The 14380-nt window shown below is 38.9% G+C and overlaps 1 protein-coding gene across 1 annotated transcript in view; it reads right to left on the bottom strand.

The window, feature by feature from the left end:
* The window catches only part of LRRC28 (leucine rich repeat containing 28), a gene marked incomplete at its 5' end in the record, with an annotated part of 16557 nt that extends 2580 nt beyond the window's left edge, over window positions 1-13977 (bottom strand). Inside the window, 4 exons of the mRNA XM_009869544.1 lie at window positions 746-905; window positions 3447-3622; window positions 7223-7325; window positions 13771-13977. Of these exons, the coding sequence (XP_009867846.1) occupies window positions 746-905; window positions 3447-3622; window positions 7223-7325; window positions 13771-13977 (646 nt within the window). The remainder of the gene's footprint in view (window positions 1-745; window positions 906-3446; window positions 3623-7222; window positions 7326-13770) is intronic.
* Window positions 13978-14380: the final 403 nt, after the last annotated feature.

The raw sequence follows: 14380 nt of genomic DNA, 5'->3' as shown, positions 1-14380 counted from the left end.
GAAAGAATCACTGCAAAGCAACCTGTGCTCACCTTAAAGATACTTTAAATCTACAAGGCGGCAATGTTCCCTGAACCATATCCCAGTTTTGAGTCCCTTCTGTAACTGTATGGTCCAGCAGGCCAGGGAGCCTGTGTAAGCTTGTCTATTTGCCCTGTGAATCCTGCCTCCACACTCACAACTGCTACAACCATAAAAAATGAAATATTATAAAAAATACATACTGCTATTAAATGTAACTTATGATGTGGAATGCTCCCACAGCATATCTCAAGTTAATTAGTACAGAAAGAAAAACAGGAGTATTTTATCACAGAACATTTTAATTAAGCTCTGGCTTTAGAGCTTTCTCCTGCCTTTAATCCTGCAGCACTTCTATCTGGTGGTGGCATTCTCCTGAAGTCAGGTTTGAGACCCTGAGGGGAAGCCTTGCTGTTAGGTAGCATTTCCTTCCAAAGGCACTGTCACAAACAAGTCAATTCCATCATCTCAAACTCCTTCGCCACCTTACAGCGGTCTGAAACAGGCAAGTGTGGCAGCCACTATTATACAGCCTACAACCAGTACGCTGGTGGTCTTGTAAATCAAAAAAAAAGCCACTTTTATATGCACTCATAGGACAGGGGCTTTAGACGTGAAAGGCTGCTAAGCTAAAAAAAAAAAAAAAATCCTTAAGAATATGTTTTGTTCCATAAGGTGTTTTTCTTCCTAAATGAAACCCCAGTGTAATTTCCTGTGTAATTACCCTTGATGCAATCCTGCCATTGGAGTTTCCCTCAAGGTAAAGAGCTTTGGGTAGACAATGGTAAACATAGGCTGGCTGCAGCGGTGGCAGTGTCCCAAGGGACAGTGCAACAATTCCAAGAGGCTTTTGGGTAGCGAGATTGGAGTCAGAAAGTTCAAATCTAGAAATGGAAAGAAACAAAAAAGGCCTGTAGCAAAACAATCGCTCGAGCAAGTCAAACACAAAAAGCATGATCCATGAACAACTCAGAAAATCAGCTGTCTCACATTCCTAAGACGTCGTCAAAAGAACAGCCATGTAATACAAATTACCACAATTAGGCTGAAGCACATGGCAGTTTCCACATAGAAGTTCCAAACATTAAATTTAAATTTACAAGTTTAGCACACGTGGGCATAAGATTAACTGGGCTCAAATACCCTGGTAAAAATATTATACCTCAAGTAAATAAAAAAAGCCAGTGATAAATCATGAAGCATTTTTAGACACAAAGATAACCTTAGTATAGCAATACAAATTCTGAAGAGGCCATCAGTAGTATTTTCTAAAATATTTCAGCAACCAATCCAGCAGGTTAGATGAGCTCACTGAAAAGCCCAAACTTCACCATCAGCAAAAAAGGATCTGAAATATTTAGAATTACTTGAAATACAATCCAGCCCAGCATAATTCTCACAGGTCCAACCAAAAAGACCTCTAAAAACATGAACACATTCATAATCTTTTCAGTGTGCCCCCACAGTTACGAGATGCCATCATTTTCACCAAAAAGGACTCCTGGGTCCTTTCATGGGAAAGAGCAATCATTTTGTCAGGCTTGGCCCAAGCCACGTAATGTTTTATCAGTTAAAACCAACATGCTAATCTCCATCTAGAAACTGAGAGACAGCCAGGACAGGTGAATGAGTTCGGGTGCTGAGTAATCAGGGCAAGCTGCAGTATCGGATAAATCACTTTTGTGATATCACACTAGTTTCAGCTTTCCTAACACCATAACCCCATACACAATGTACCCCAACAGCCTCAATTCCGATGACAGGCATGACGAATAGGACATTTGCGTCAGAAAGAAAAGGTCACATTCTGTAGCTGGGCTGAGATTGAGGCAAAGTCGCCCAGTTGCTTCTGTCATACTCACCTAGCAGCCAACACGTATTTAACAGCACCCTCAAAACCGTCAATTCAGGCAACGATAGATCAAATCTGCTAATTTAATCATGTGCCACCTGCTTCCCCAGCACAGCGTTACCTCACACCTGTCTGAACTATGTGTTACTCCTGACTCACTGAAATGTGGGTGTTGCCAGTGGTAATGCACATAATGTCAGTCAGAGTAAGATACACGTTTGTATGTATATATAAACATACAGAAAGACTACACAGTACAGTGTAGCAAACTAGAAGTAGGCAAGATAGGTAAAAAAGAAAGTTTTATCATGTTTCTCAGGTTATGCACCTTGGCCGCAACTTGATACAATCCTTACAACCTTCAATAAACCATCTACAATCCATTTCTTAAACCCATTTTGCACTGCTATCTTCCTGTTCCGAAACCAAACCTCCCCAGCATCTTCAAGAAGCACAGTCACAGAGTAAAGCTGCAGAAATGATTGTGCAAGTCGCCATTGGGCGAGAAAAGTAGGTAGTGATGTTTCCCCAATATTCTCAAACTCCTTTTTGAAGAATAGAACTTTGGAAATCAAATGAAATGGCATTTGTCATTGTGTAATTTTGGTGCAGTTGATATCTGGGTACTAAAGACCCTCCCTCTCCCCATCATTAGCAGAAGTATAAAAAATACATGACTGCAAACTGGTCAATTCATATGGCCTCTCTGGCCTTAAAGACACTCTCCATAAAGCAGCGCCGCTTCCTGTGATCACAGGTTTGTGTGGTTCTCCCATCCCTCAACATGCAGCTTCTTCCCTACAATGTATCTGCTGCAGACTCCCTTTTTCCTGACAAAGCAACAGTTCAGCAGTCGTGATTTCCTCCAGCAGCCATGGTACAATTGACCCCTTATAAACCCTCTCATCTTTCCACTGTATGTCTCTACCCTTCTGCTTTCTACTTTTACTTCTAGAGCGGACACGTTCCCAAGATGCCGTGAAAAAGGGGAAGTCCCCATACATCTGTATCTGACAAAATCTGAATCTGCAGGTTACCATCAGATATTGCAAACTCATGTGATTGCATGATGCATAACCAGAGGAGCCAAGGGCCACTTCACAGCAAAGGGTCTGAATTGGGGCAGAACTAAAACAGCTCAGCTGTCACACTGCACTGAAATGGCCAAGGGCTGCAGCATTTCTTCTGCCTTATGTATAACAAGTCTGCCAGCTTAGGAGTGTGCTGCCTGGCAAGAACTTGCATTGTTGGCTGATGCATCTAATCTTGCCTCAGGAACTCTATTTCTCATCTCCTATTTCCATTAAAGAGTTTCTCCTGCAAAAAGTGTCCTCCTTTATACAGTCCTCAAGAAAGAAACCATTTGTAAGCACCACTTACAGGGGTCTTTGGATCTCTGTCTACTGATACTGGATATTTTTGTTCTAATACAGCTTTTCAAACACAATTTGGTTAAATATTTTTTTTAAATATCCTTGCCCAGCTCCTTGAAGAGCTATTTGAAATGTTCCTGTCACTGTCAGAAATGCACTTCCACTCTATCCATAATCTAAAGAATGCAGACAGTCCATACCTTTTAAAAACCTGTAGTAGGTGTTATAGAGGGTCCTCATGGCCAGTTCTTGCAAGGGCAGCACATGATCTGTTTCTGTCCCTATAGATTTCACCTCGGCTGGCAGGAACACAGTTAACTGACCAGATGAAAAAGAGAGCAGTTTCACCTCTGAAACTTGAATTGGAGAGCCACAACTAGAAGGACAAAAGACATTTAGAGAGTAGTTAGAAAAAAAAAAAAAATAAAAGTAACTTGAGGGGGAAACACAGATGACCAACTCATGCTCTTCAGCGCAGCACCCTTCAAGGATTCCCTGCAGAGTGCAATACACGTTGGAGTTTGACCAGATGACCTTGAAAGGTTTCTTTCAACCCAAGCTATGCTATGTTGATCCTGTGTTGACACACCTTTTCTATAGAGTCCCACCTTCTGTGACATGCTAGTCATGGGACATCTGGAGGTCTTCACTTCTCAAATAACATTCAAAAGCTGGAGAAATGAGAACACAATCCCAAGGAGGTGAATCAAGTGCACTACAAGTCCCTTAGTTTGCCAACGCACTAATCTGGTTTAGCCTCCAAATGTCACTATTGCTCAGTACTTTACCTAGGGGAGCAGTTTCATACCTGAAGAGTTGGCTTCCTGTGTCTTGGATCAACCAGCTGAGAATGGTAATGGATTTCTCAACTGTAATATGTGAGGGAAACTACAAACCCCAAGAAATATCATTTAAGTGCCACTGGTTGATTTTGTACTACACCCTTCCCCATCCACAGAGTTCCCTTGGAGGGTACAGGAGGTGGTTGCAGGAAAAAAAATATAAGCACTGACTAAATTGAAGTGGGAAGATACACAGGTAAGTCTACTAGCTTTGTCCTTCCTAAATCTTATAAGGAAAAGAAAGGTTATTTGGATTCAAAGAAACCCAGCTTGTAGTAAAAATAATAACTCTTTACATGATCCCTGTTGCAAGCTATCATACCAAAGAGACACGCATTGGAAAATTCTACTAAGAAGTTGGGGAAGTCAACAGGGCAATCGGAATTGTTTACGACAACTTGAATTTGAGGCCAAGAGCAACTTGTTAGGGCCAGTCCTAACAAATGGAACAGAAACACGAATTTGTCATTCTTCCCAGATATTGGACCTAAAACTGAGGTAACTCCACTCAGCCTTATCAGATGTGAAAGAAATCTCACAGAGTACTTCTCTGATAACCAAAAAATCTCATCTCTTCTGATTAAAGGAAAAAAACAGCCCAGAGAAACAAGCAAAAAAAGAGCAGCAGCAAACAGCAAGTCACTAAGACTGTTGTTCGGTATTTAATACTTCCCCACAAACCATTAATAGCGTTATATTTTTATAACTGGGAGTTCAGAGATCCGGTATTCCAACAATCCATTCCCTAGCAATCCCCACCCAGTAAGTTAACTATTACAAGAAATAAATCCATCATGTTGGATTTTCAAGCAGATGAACCCCTTACCGACCTAGCTAGAGGACACAACCAGAAACCCAGTCGAGTTTCTGCAATTCGGAGTTGGGCCATTTGGTCAACTTTATGTGAAGGGCGAGGCTATTAATGCTGGACCACAACATTGAAAACCAAAAGGAAACAAGCAAAACAGACCATCACAAGGAATGATCTATAAGGCAAATATCCTTAAATCAGGATAGACTAGGGAATTAATCTCAACCTACAAGTAATACTGGGTGCAAGAAGAAAAAAAAAATAAAAAAAAAAGAAACAACAAAGACCCCAAACCATCAAATAATCCACACAAAATCCACAGAGGGTAAAAAGTGGAGTAGCGGATGGTCTAACTAGCGGGAACAAATGGAGCTGGAGAAAAATCCTGGTGAATAAATAACCGGGGAAAAAAAAGCTGTGACCACCTATTGGTTGCCTTCAACAGGACTGGCAAATACCTAGCTGGAGACTATGAAATCCAATCTGCAAAAAATAAGATCAAAATTTATTTTGAGTGCTGAGATCATCACCTCTTACATAAAAGACTTCTTAAGTCATTCTGACTGCAGGATTCCCAGACAGAGATTCATTACTTACACAATGCAATTTATATTCTATTTTCATAAAACGAGCGTTATGTTAGTAACAGCAGCATGTCAGATTTTATTAGCCAGTAGGTGACCAGACAGAGCACCAAAGCCTGAGTCTTCAACTCCCGCCTGACCCACAAAATCCTTGCACTGGTTACTAACGCTTTCTTGGAAAGCACACAGAAAATCTTCACGTGACCACTGTTACATGATTTTAACATCACTCAGCACATTATCAGAGAAAAAATTTTGCTTGCTTAATAATATATAGAACTGCTCTTCGTATGTGGAAAATTTTCCTTTAAAATAATCTATGATGTTTCAAGATGGTTTCACAACAAAAATATCTTTTTTTATTCTTTATTAGTAAGAATACAATTTTTTTAATTATTATTCCACAGAAGCATTACAAGAAATAATTTCATGACAACACTTGCAACTTTTTGGGTCTCTTCTACACCACATTTATAGTACTTTCCCATCAGAGATTGTAGCAGCCAGCCTCGCCAGCAGCATAGATGTGATGATGGCCAAAAACCGGTAATATTTTCACAAAAGGTCAGTGCAAAGATAAAAACAATAAAAGACATGGTTGTTTAAAATCACCTGAAACAAGCAGGGCAGCTGAACCAAACTCATTGGAACATTTCCTGCATTGTCACTAGTGCTGTTGGTCACAATCAATAGAGTTCTGTTAGGGCCAATGTAATATCTGTCTTACAATTTACAATCAGTCCTGAAAGAACGAAGGCTACAAATTATCTTTCCTGAAAAAACAAAATTAGCAGAAGCTTGAGACTGCACACAGTTCAGCAGGACTCTAATCCAACTGCACGTATTTAAATATCACACAACCAGCTGACACGGGAATATTAGAAAAACCTTAAAATGCCAAGACTCAGCATCTCACATATTGCAGGAGAGTGCAGGCTGTAAAGAGGGAATTTATATTTAATGCAAGATTTGCTGAGCGCGAGCATACCAGAAATTTATAATTAGATGGTAATGGGGACAATCCTCTTCTGATCAGTTTTACACCAGTAAGGCTCCGTTCATCAGTGGTGTTGATCCTAATTTATGCTAGTGTCAGTGCCGAAAGAATTAAGCTAGTGTCCTAGACAGACCATGTTTTTTTCTCACATCCTAACCACAAACACGAGACAGCCTAGGATATTTTTAAAATCCAAATGTAAAAATATACCTGTCAATCCCTAATTCCTAAAAAAAGTTACTTGTTTTAGCTAGTAGGTACCAAAGACCTACAGGAAGCTGATACCAGGACGTAAACTGAGTGAAGCTGCACACGGCAATTCAAGACATGGCCCATTAGTTCCAGAAACGTGAGAACTTGGGAACTAGTCAGATGCTGCAACACATTAAGAAATACTTTTCTCATTCTTTAGGTTGAAAGTTCTGTGAAGCCTACATTTCTGGCCAACATTTAAAGGCAGCTAGGATTCAGCTTTAGGCCTCCTTACATTATCATTACAAATTCCTTCAGAATAACTGCACTGTTACTGTTTAATACTAAATTATTGGAAAGTCAGCAATTAACGCAGAAGATTTATTACAAAAATAAAACAGAACCGTGAGCTGCAGTAATCCCCTCAAAGTAACATCAGTTCTGAATCAATCACGCACACAAAATAATCAGTTGTATCGTACAGGAATATATTTATGAGAAGTTTTACAAGGAACACGTATGAAAGACGTCTGAATTAATTCATACTCACCCACTGCAACCAATGACTTTATTATACAGGTAAGACGGGAGGCCTTTCAGATGAATATTGTTATCCACATAAACATATTGTAGCTCCCGAGAACGACCTAAATCTGGGTTTAGAAAACAAGAAAAAGTCAAGGGGAGAAGGGATGAAATACTGACAATTGTAAGCAAAGCAATTCTCTTTAATTACAAGTAAGTTAATCAGATTCTATGTAAGCAAACATAAATTAGTACTTCCGAGATGTAAAATTCCAGCCAATGTTTTTATTACAGATGAGCTGAAAAGCTGTTTAGAAAATAGCATTTAAAATCACCAAAACAAAACCAAACCCCTTCTTTTCAGCAGCCCTGAAAATCCCATTATAAATAATTAAATTTTAACATGGACGAACTCCAAAGCCAGTTTGAAGGAAAAGGACAATTGATTTCAGATCTATAGAGCATACTTCAAGTTCTTAAGGTCAAACATTCTTTCATTAGCTGGCCTTGTGTCACTGAAATCACAGCTTCACTATCTTGGGTACAGTGGTAAAGTCTTAGAACAAGAATCCGGTCTGTCTCACTTTCTTTTCTCCAAGGAGAGATACTTATTTGATTACATTAGCCATAACCGAATACAATAAGTCTGTGTGCTGCAGTAAATTACAGAATACAAGGAAATACAGAAGCATTAAACTGCAGAATATTAGATAACAAAAGCTGTGGCTACTAGTAAATGATCAATACATCTGGAGGTCTACTCCCTACATTATTTCTGTTAAAATATTCATGGCTGTCAGGCAAAAGAAGCAAGTACAGCATATTTAAGCAGTATCTTCATGGACAAGAAATATATTAACAGACTTCCAGATAGGAGCATATAGGTACGGAACACTTATTTTCTTTTGAAAATTCAGATGAGAAAATGGAGCGAAAGTAAAAGAGAAAATTTAGGCTCCTAGGAATAATTCTCAGAAACAAAAATTTTGCTTATTAGCAAGATCTAGTCAGTGGTAAAACTGTCTGCTGTCAAAAGCAGAGAAAAACACGCTTAATGTGAGACATTTTTAAATGACAAAGCAAACAGTAAACTCGAAAGAACGGTCTAAAAGAGTTTTGAACTGGCAAGAAATCCAACATGTAGGATCATCTCAGCAGCTCCTATTGAGATACGGAGTTAGGAAAAGACGTGTATTTAATACAAAGCACAAAGTGAGCAAACACGTGTGAAAGGCTCTCTGCCTGGGAGGGGATAGCTGCAACCCAGACAAACTGCATTATGAAAAAATAATAATAAAAAAATAATCTGTATGCCTTTCAACTTCTTAAACTTTCATGAGTATGTAATGGAAACTAAGCAAGATAAACAAGCATTTGGCTGAGTCAGCCACATTGCAAGACAATACTGGTACTGACTAATTCTGACTCCTCATCTTTATCAACTATCGATTACCTTTGCTGGCATAAACATAAGGACAACACGACAAATTAGCATGGCTTCTGTCCCTTTTGTAATAGTGGCCAAGAACAGAATAAAAATTAAAACAATCTCTATTCATAAATTCTATTCGGAATAATAATCTCTTATCGTTCCCGATTATGACAACGGGCAATACAATCCCTTCTTTATTATTGAGTAGTTTTATTGTGCACAAGAGCTCTGGACAACACTTAGTGCAGATAAAGCAAACGATATTTTGAGTGATCCCCTCCCAAATGCTTGGCCATCTTAAAATATACTGAATGTCTTCAGCTGTCAACCACTTGAACGGCAGCTGTAAGCACCAGAAACCTTAAAAGCTCACGTTGAGGAGGAGCTTCAGAGGGTGTCACATTATCAGATCTTTGATAGGAAGAACAAGTGACTGTATCAACAGAGAATGAACAGATTCCTATTCTAAAATGGAAATGTTAACATAGAAAAAACTGATTTACTTATTTTCTTTTAATAGAGGCCGTTGCCCTGCAACAGTCTATGGTGGTTTCAGGGACCATAATCTCAGCTTGGTTCAAACTGGAGCCACTGGCCATCAGGGGACACATTCAGCCACCATATGCTGCTTGACCCTGTCCCAAAGACACTGTAGCTCGATCTGCTGCATCCATCAAGTGTCCTGCCCCAAGAAGCAAAGCACAAATATCTCTGCTGACTGATGGGCGCTGCTGCGAGGCGCTGCTGTGCATCGCTACGAGCTAACACCGCAGAAAGAGAGTTTATTTTGGCTCAGTATCGCAGGGCTCAAAATAGTTCAGTAAAAAGTTCTGGGCTATTTTTAGCCGAAACAAAAACATTGTTATCCTACGATGAATAAAAATATTGCAATACTCGAAGCAACTACACCACCACGATATTTCGTAAGGCTGGAAAAGAACCAGCCAATAAAAGTCCCAGCAGATAGCCCGTGCGTGGCCCACCTAACGCCGGGAGAATCTCGAGTGGCAGAAGCCAATTATCCCGAGAAGAGCAGGAAACTATGGGTTGCTGGGGTAGCTTGAATGTGCTACAGTTTAACTTATTAATTTAGAGAATGGAAGAAAATTTTTTAAAAGAGGCTCATCTTACTCATTTCTACACAGATGTATGCAAATGGGCTGAAAATCAGGCAAGTCAAAAAAAGCCCTAAAGCTGTTCTTTTCATATGCATTGAGAGGGGAGTTGTGCTGCATCTCATCTCTTCCCTCTGTCTTTATCTTAGGCTATGTTTAGATTCTAAGTTCTGAGTTGACTGCATTTCCTAGGTAATTAAAGCAAATTTTTGGATGTTAGACAAAATATCTCAGTAGGAAAAATTCAATTCCCAAAGCCAAATAGCCTGTAACTATAAATGTTCCTTTGATATAGTTTCTTTGCATTAAATAACTAAGCATCTTCTAGTCCCCAAAAGATTTTTTTTCCCAGTTTCAAACACTATCCATAAAGTTTAAATTTAAATAAATCACCACTTTAAAAAGCTCTTTGTATCCCATCCACATTAATTTTTATGTCTTATATCAGTCAACAAATACCGTAAAAAGCTCTCTAAAAGACACGCTTCTGAAGAACTTTGTAAAATAAGGAAGCTGCCCATCTATGAAAAGGCTAAAGCTACAAAGAAGGTTTTCATGTGGCTTTGCAAGCGCTGTACTGTGTCTAAAACATTTCCACTTTCCTTCTTCCAGGCTCCCAGATCAAAGACCTTTCTCCCAGAAATGACCAAATGCCATGAGTCCTGAACAAACCCCAATTCTCTTTTTTTTTTCTTTTTTTCCCCCCCTATTTTTTCTTCTTCTTTTTTTTTTTTTTTTAACCTCAGGGCCCTGGCATATGCATTCCACATGGCTGAAGATGGAACAAAAGCTCTTGTGTGTCTGCACTGATGCTCTTTTAACCATACTGTGAGGGCAAGGACACAAAAGCAGCATATACTGAGGTAGAAGAAGACCTTTGTTTACTGTGCACTGATAATTACTAAACCCATTTTCTAAACAAAAAGTGCACATAAGCCCTCAATAAAGTGATATAACACTGAATATTTGCTGTCATAACATCCCCTGTACTGCCAGGACACTTGAGAATTTATAGTCTATTTTAATTATATTTGTACTTTATCACATAAATCATTTTTAGTTTTGCAATGTCATCAGATTCAAATTTCTGCTTGCAGTGGAATTTGTTTTGGGGCACTGGAGCATTTGCTAATGGTAACATTTTAAAGTAAAATTTCTATCAAAGGATAATTAATATTATAAGTACACTGACTGATATGAAATGATCAGTAGTTCCATCTGACATTCGAGAACAGAATTGCTGAGACCATTTATTAGGTCAGAATGAAAGTGATGCTGACAATAACAGGGCTGTTCAAGATGCAGTTTCCAGTTCCACGTACACACACAATTTGTTTGGTTTTTATCAAATAAATTTATTAGGAATGCCCAAAGACTCAGATCCACGTAGTCTTGTTTCTTTGAATATAAACTGGAATATTCAAACAGCTGAAAAAAAGAGTAATTTAAAAAAAATTTTAAATTTTTTTTAAAATACTGCCATATCAAAGAATTAAGTGTATTCTGCAGAACAAGTGACTAATTCTGTATTGTTTACCCATCTGCTTGTTTATGTACCAGTTCTGAAAGTCAGAGCGCCATCGGGTATTTTTATTGTATTTTGTGAAACTGCTTCATAGCGTACTATTTTTTTTCCCTTAAGATGCATGTGACCACAAACTAAAAAGAATGTGTAGGACAGAAAAACTACACAGTACCTACCCAGTAGTGCCGTGAAAGTACTGTGCTACTGCTGGAATAAATTTAACACCTATCGATCTAGGAACAGGAAAACGCGGATTTCCATTACACTTAACAAGAGGCTCTACTGGCAGCTACAAGGCACATATTTATATGAGGAAGAATGGATTCCTTGGCATAGTAGATGTCAAGCACCATATGTAATAAATAAAATAAATCACACTTTAAAAAGCATTAAGCAACACGTTCCAAACGTATTTCTTCTAACATGGACAGGTTTAATACAAAAAGAGGACCAAAAAAGCCCAAACCAAACCCAGCTAACATTCTGACAGCAGAGGAATCAAATGTCTGCTTTTCAACTCAACCCCTAATTGAATCTTTTTATTTTTTTCCCCCCTCACAATTCTTGCTTGAATATCACTTGTAGGTATTTCTGCAATATCACTCAGTGTTATGTCCTTACTCAATCATTAACTGGTAAAGTGAAGCTGGATGTGAGAAGTCTCACAGAAAACCCACCAGCCAACACGTGCAGCTAGCAGGAATAACGCTGCAATTATGCCTTGAACTTCAGTAATAACCCAAGAAAAATACTCTCCGGCTCAACAGCAGATTTAATCTTTTTGCTTTCCAATGCACTAACTCGCTCTTCTACTTTATTTCATCCCATCTTGACCACTCTAAAGCCTCCTGATTCTTCAGAGGAAGGATTAAACATTTACATTTATACTGTGCTGCTTCTCCTCTGAACTCCAGGATTTATGATTCAGTTTCATATCCACAGATAGCAAATTATCTCCAAATGTTCACCAGTGAGTCACTATTAAGAACTACTGAACAAGGTCAATTGACAGTCTTTGATGTTTCCCGTTATTTTAAAAGTTCCTTTTGAATGTTTTGAATTTGAGTCTAAAAATAAAGAAAAAAAAGAAGGTGTGTCATTATATTAGAGATTTATTTCCTCCTTTTGAACTTAAAACACTTCAGCAGATCTATGGCTCAGCCAGGTCATCGCTCGCTCTCAGATAAGCTACTGGCACAAAAGGAGCACAAACTTTTACCCTTTAATATTTCATATCTCATCTTATGGAAGAGCAATTTATTTTTGCAAAAATGAAAAGATTCAACTTCCTGTCTCATGAAATCGAGTTAGCAATATCTGCCAAAACAGGGGAAGTTACTTTGCTTGTTTTAGTTATTACAGTGCAAACTGGATGATGAATCCTGGAACTCGTTTTCTCATTTATATAATGACATATGTTGGGACGTAACTAAAACGCTATGTCTGGAGACATTATTTGCACTTTCCAGTAACACAAATTCAGGTTCTAAGGAAATCAGAAAGATCATCAACTTCTTTAAAGACTAAATTGCTAGTACTGAAAAAAATTAAGTTAAACCTAGACATGTAATTAATTTGGAAATTATTATCTCATTTTCAGCCACCTCAATTTTTAGTTTCTTTTCAATGTGATTTTCGTAACTTCATCTGCACCTAATTAACACCAAACTCTGATTGTATTCTAAGAAAACTATTAATGGCTATTCAAATGACACAACAGATCTGCACGTGTCTGTATTTCAGCAGTTTTCCAGCGGTCGGGCTAAAAAGTTACAAAAGCGGGGAAGAGGACCTGCTTTTCACAAACAGAATATCCAGTCCACACTTATGGCAACACAACTACTTCCCACAACAAGCCACCACACGCCGACTGCACCTCCGACTCTTGAAGAACTCCTTCGACACTTCCAAACTTTGAAAGGGTTGAGAAAAAGACACCTATATTCTTCCCTGGGCTACCACCGTGTCAGTTTTGCTGAATGTCTATACACAGCACAAACTAAACATTCACTAGATTATACAGTATTGACATTCCTAATGATGAAAAATAATTTATGTGGAATTACTAGGATTCCACAGTTGAAACCCTTGCAGAATAATCTTGGTTAAATCATCAGATCCAGCAAACAGAAACAGATCATTACCCAATGCGGTGGGACTCAGATTACATAGTACTATATTTAAACACAACATCACTTAAACTTTTTTTTCCCCTCAGTTAGCTAAAAATAACGCAAACTTGATAGCTGACCTATTGCTCAAAACGAGACATGAAACCTTAACCTGTGTTGGTTTTTTTGTTGTTTATTAACGTATTTTCCAACAACACGACCCCTGTGGCAACACCATAAACAGCGTTTGTAGGGACCATCAAAGAAAATCACTTGTTGCCTTTTCTTTTTTTTTTTTTTTTTTTTAATTCTTTCCTTTTGTGGGACGGAAAGTTTGTTTTCCTGTCTCTTCTCCAACCCACCCCCAGCCCGCTGAGGGCAATGACTCACCGAGCGGCAGAAAGGCAAGGCGGTTTCCAGCCATGGAGAGCTCGTTGAGGCTGGGGAGCTGGCACAGGTGGCGGGGGACGTACCACAGGTGGTTGCGGTCGGCAGTCAGGTACTGCAGCGAGAGGCACATGTGCAGCCTTTCGGGCAGCGTTATCAAACGGTTGGTTGAAATGTCCAACGTCTGCAGCTCCCTCAGGTCTCCAACCTCTACGATCCAAAGGGGAAGCATTGAGAGTTATTAGAGTAATTGTTCTCATTGGAAAAATATCTCGCATAAATGGCGAACAAAAGGTCATCAGTTAGCTGGGCTGGTTTTCTCTTAAGCTCCTGTTCTCTCGATCGGTGCTCAGAACTGATGGTAATAATCTCTCTCATCTTTGTATTTCAAATCTTCTTGAGGAGGGACAGTTATCGCTAACACAGTATGGTTAAATATGAGCTCTCTCAAGATAGAGCACTCCTGAATTGTCACAATTGCTACTGTCAAAAATATCAAGCAGTTTCCTCATCAGAACTAGGAAAAAACCCAACAAAAACGACCACCCAAGACTCAAAACAAACCACATTACGTATCTTGCTGTTATTGAGGATGTTTTCGCATGATCCCAAA

This window comes from Apaloderma vittatum, unplaced genomic scaffold (genome assembly GCF_000703405.1).
Source record: "Apaloderma vittatum isolate BGI_N311 unplaced genomic scaffold, ASM70340v1 scaffold9615, whole genome shotgun sequence".
In the NCBI taxonomy this organism is placed as follows: domain Eukaryota; kingdom Metazoa; phylum Chordata; class Aves; order Trogoniformes; family Trogonidae; genus Apaloderma; species Apaloderma vittatum.
Note: the sequence above shows the minus strand (reverse complement) of the source record. Positions and strands in the feature narration are given on the sequence as shown.